Raw genomic sequence first — 4,179 nt, 5'->3', positions numbered from 1 at the left:
CAGCAGGACTTCGTTTTTCTAGATTGTTTCTCAGAGTATTTGTCCTGTGTGGTTGACCTGAATCCAGAGAACAAAGTTTTTCCAGTTTTGTGTTTTAACTCAGTTCACCGATATCTTGACAAAAGAAGTTTACTTTTCTTTCCTCTTGTCTCCCTTTTCCCACACACATTTTGGAGATACTGTAAGGGCATGTGGTTTTGGCCCAGTGTCAGTGTACTTGAATAAAAGCAACCTCCAGAGACAGGAAAGTTAGACTTCCCCAGGCAAAGCAGCCTTCTCTAGTTTGATTTTGTTAAACCAGAAATTCTATAATCCCAATTCAAGAAAGTAATTAAACCTGGCTATGGTGTTTTTAATTTTTAGGCACATTAAACACTGATACATTCTCTAAATTGCATTTCTGAGACAATTTGAGTGTATAAAAATAAGTGCCAGTGGGTGCAAGTATGCATACCAGAGCTGTAGGTGTAGGGGGACCTTCTCAAAAAAAGTTTTGATACAGATATCCACCAATTTTTAAATTCATTAGATCTTACAGTGAAACTTTAATTTGATTAATCTGTCATGACTGTAAGTAGCTCTAAGGTGTTTTTGCATGTGTGTATTTCCCTGCTAACAACACCTCCCTTTCAGCCATGTATGAGGGCAAAATTATTACAGAACAATTCATTAGCAACAGAGCAACACAGATGTTTCCTTTACACACTCTCTGCCATTAAGTACTGTTTGGAAATCTGTACTGACTACATAGATCCAGAACTGTGCACCACTCAGTGAGAGATACTACTACATCCTTCATCAGCTAAAGGTGCTTTTTTTGTTCAGGGTTCACATCACTACAATGCATCTGATTCAGGTGATGGAAGACATCTTTATCAGTTGTATTCCTATTGGCCTCACATCTCAGCTACTTTATCTGAAAAGTTTTACTCAGCATTCAAAAGTCAGGCAACTTAAATAAGCTATCAAAGGTCAGTCTTACCTAGAAAGAGGGTTCAGTTTGCTATTTAAACCAGATGCCAATGAAACCAACGACTTTGTTTTGGAAACCTGAAAATGTATATGTAAGACTGCAGTTAAAAGAAGTGGCATTTTAAGGCAAAATGATAGATATTTCCAGGGAACAATACTGTATAGTTCCACATACACATAAAATGACAAATATGCATTCCAAAACAAGAGTTTTGTAATGCCAAAACATATTTGTTCATACTGAAGTTCTGTACAAACAACCACCTTTCTAATATACACCCTTCCAACTTGTAAGCCTTCTTATAATTAATGCCCATAACTCTGTGTATACTCTTTGTTGTAATCTCACTACACACTTCAGCGTCTGGCTGAGGCACTGCATTGCACAGATGGACTGAGGTGGTAAAATTAATACACCTGTGCTATTTGGTTTAGAGATCAAGGTGGACAAGAATGCACAAGCATGTATTTAAACATAAAGTTAAGGTTTTTTTAAAAAGTTTCAACAAAAAATGGTTCCTCAAACCATCAAGATTTATTGCTAAGTCAAGAGAGAATGACTATGCCACTATTTGCAAGTCTGTGTGAATGAGTTACCTGAAGTCCAGATACCATATTTCATTATGACATTAATTTACTATACAGTTTAGCCTTGCTCAATTTCAAATACATTTAATTTACAACAACTGATTTTTCAAACGAACAGCAGACCACTCGCCTGCCTAGTCATGGATCTAGCAGGGTTCATAGCGGGTCAGAACTGATTAAACCCTTATGTTGTTTGTTCAGAATAAACTTACTTTTTTAGATATTTTCTTTGCAGAAACATGCTTGGCGTCTTCATATTCAACAATTGTAGTTACCTTAACTAGAAATATTAGAAAGATAAGGAAAATAACCTCACGAAGAGCACAAAACACCATTTCAAACTCATTTGTTTGAAGCCTGTTTACCCGGTGACAGCCATCTATCAGTTCTGCTATCCAATGGTCATTCGCCTGGGACAGAGTTCAAAGCAAACAGTGTGTGTTCGTCACAGACAAACATGGGACAGTTAAAAGACACTAGATAACCCTTCAACCCCCAGACAAAACAGAATTACGTTTCTGTGTCTGTGTCCTTCTGTTTGGGTATTTTGGAGTATGAAGAGAAATTGTATTTTCCTTACAAACCTCAATGGACAGGCGTCAAAGGGAAAATGGGTGACTTTCCTAGCTCTTCCATTATACTGTAAAGCATGGACAAGTCACTTAAATCTGTCTCTTCTCATTTTCAGTGATAAATCCAAAGGACAGGAACTTTTATCTGATGTTTTGAAGTACCTCAACAGTAGCATAGATCATGATCCTCCCTCCACTCTGAATGCTCGGAGGGACCTGTATGCTATACTTCTAGTTATTCACTTTTCCCTCTTGTATCCTTCAGGCTTTATGTTCACTTTACAAATGCTCAGTTCAAACCAATTTAAAAAAAAAAGATAAGAACCAAGACATTTATTAATAGATTGACTTGCCTTTTTTGCTGTTGGTCCTCACCAGTTTTGGATTTGGTATGTCTTCGAGAGAGCAGTCAGTCTAAAGAAAAAGTTTATCCAACATGGGAAGGTCAACAGATTTTGCCCAGTAAATGCATATTACAAAAGGCAGTGAATTAAAAGAAAATGACAGAAGTGGGACTGGCTAAACACCAGTTTATTTTTTCAGAAACATCTGGATTTCTGCCTGCAGATGACCCTAAAGCTGTAGGTAATGTTCATAACTGCACCATGGGTGGCTGTCTAGCCTTTTCAGATCATCTTCTGTTTAAACAGACAGCCGAACAAAATTATTTGTCTGAAATGTTTACAGCACGGAGAAAAGACTTATATTCTGTAAACTGTGATAAAACTTGAAAACATGCACTTACCACTGCAGCAGCAAGAGCCACTTCCTCCCCTCCTAGCAAATCTGTAACTCAAGAAAGTATAACTTGTTTACATACTATTAGTTGCATAATTATCTGCAGGTTCTTATGGGCTATGAAGCTGAACAAGTAATTCAGGATTACAGTTGCTTAAATAGTTAACCTTAGCTAGCACGTATGTTGCATTTGAACAAGATTCAAGTCTGGTAGGATAGCCACTCCTAAAAACAACAATGAACACCTGAGGCCATTTCAGCATGTTTAATCTTTGAAAGGACACTAAGCAGTCACACAGTATATAACCTGAGTTCAAAGAAGAAAAACCCCCACACAGAGAGCTGCTGAAAGACAATGCTTTTAGGCAGTTTTTTTTCCAAGAAGGACATTGAAATGCATACTCAAAGTCTTACAGCAACCTCAAGTTCAAGAGTCTTAGTTTTGATCCTTGTGCAGCCCCTGTATTTTCCAGCTGCGCAGTAGATTCCAAAAATGTCAGCTCACCAGAATATACCTCTGATGCTGACTGTACACCACAAATTAAACTGCTGCATATACGTGACGTTAAAATTGAACTTGTTTGCAGGTAAACGACTAGGTGAGAAAAGCTCAGTACCAAGGACTTCAAGAGAAAGACAAAATAATCTCAGTGGCTAGGATGAACAGATTCAGATGGAAAGAAGTGCTTAAGTTTTTAAGCACAGAGAATACTAGACTTGTAATTATTCCTTGTCTCTTCAGGCTTTAAATAACATGCCTTAAGAGCACACATAAAAAGGCTCCAGACTCTATACACTGTTATTTACTAATTCTACATCCAGTTCTGGAATGCCAGCTGACCTACAGGCCAACCCGCCAGGCCAAGGGTGCTTACTGAGCATCCGCAGCGCAACACCGCTGCCCAGCAGCTTCACACACTCAGCAGACAAACTTTTTCATACAAACCCCCAAGTTTTCTGCCCTTAGCCAGGGGCACACCGCGCTGTAGCCATGCCTCTGCATCCCCCGCAGACACAGGGCCACGCACACTCACTGAGCAAGTCTTTTCTCTTCATTTTCCTGATGGCAACCGGCATCTTCAGCAGCTCCACGGTGAACGCCTTCTCCGCCGTCTGCAGCAGCGAATCGAGCTCCTTCCTCATCTCCTGGATGTTTTCCTTGGCTGCAAAACAAAACGGGCTTTTAGTGCCACTCGCGTTACATATCTCCAAGTACAAGCACTAGGAGACTGCACTGAAGAAATAAAGTCGAAGCAATGCCGCTATCAGACACCCCTTCGGCTGACGACAAACACAGCGCAGGCACCAC

General features: G+C 39.5%; 1 protein-coding gene across 1 annotated transcript in view; it reads right to left on the bottom strand.

Annotated features, from left to right (window-relative positions):
• Positions 1-4,033, bottom strand: part of LOC104465927 (borealin-2-like) — a gene marked incomplete at its 5' end in the record, with an annotated part of 7,020 nt that extends 2,987 nt beyond the window's left edge. The window contains 5 exons of the mRNA XM_010079171.1: positions 983-1,050; positions 1,773-1,840; positions 2,486-2,546; positions 2,878-2,918; positions 3,905-4,033. Of these exons, the coding sequence (XP_010077473.1) occupies positions 983-1,050; positions 1,773-1,840; positions 2,486-2,546; positions 2,878-2,918; positions 3,905-4,033 (367 nt within the window). The remainder of the gene's footprint in view (positions 1-982; positions 1,051-1,772; positions 1,841-2,485; positions 2,547-2,877; positions 2,919-3,904) is intronic.
• Between the last annotated feature and the right edge of the window lie 146 nt (positions 4,034-4,179).

This window comes from Pterocles gutturalis, unplaced genomic scaffold (genome assembly GCF_000699245.1).
Source record: "Pterocles gutturalis isolate BGI_N339 unplaced genomic scaffold, ASM69924v1 scaffold39898, whole genome shotgun sequence".
NCBI classification, from domain to species: domain Eukaryota; kingdom Metazoa; phylum Chordata; class Aves; order Pterocliformes; family Pteroclidae; genus Pterocles; species Pterocles gutturalis.
Note: the sequence above shows the minus strand (reverse complement) of the source record. Positions and strands in the feature narration are given on the sequence as shown.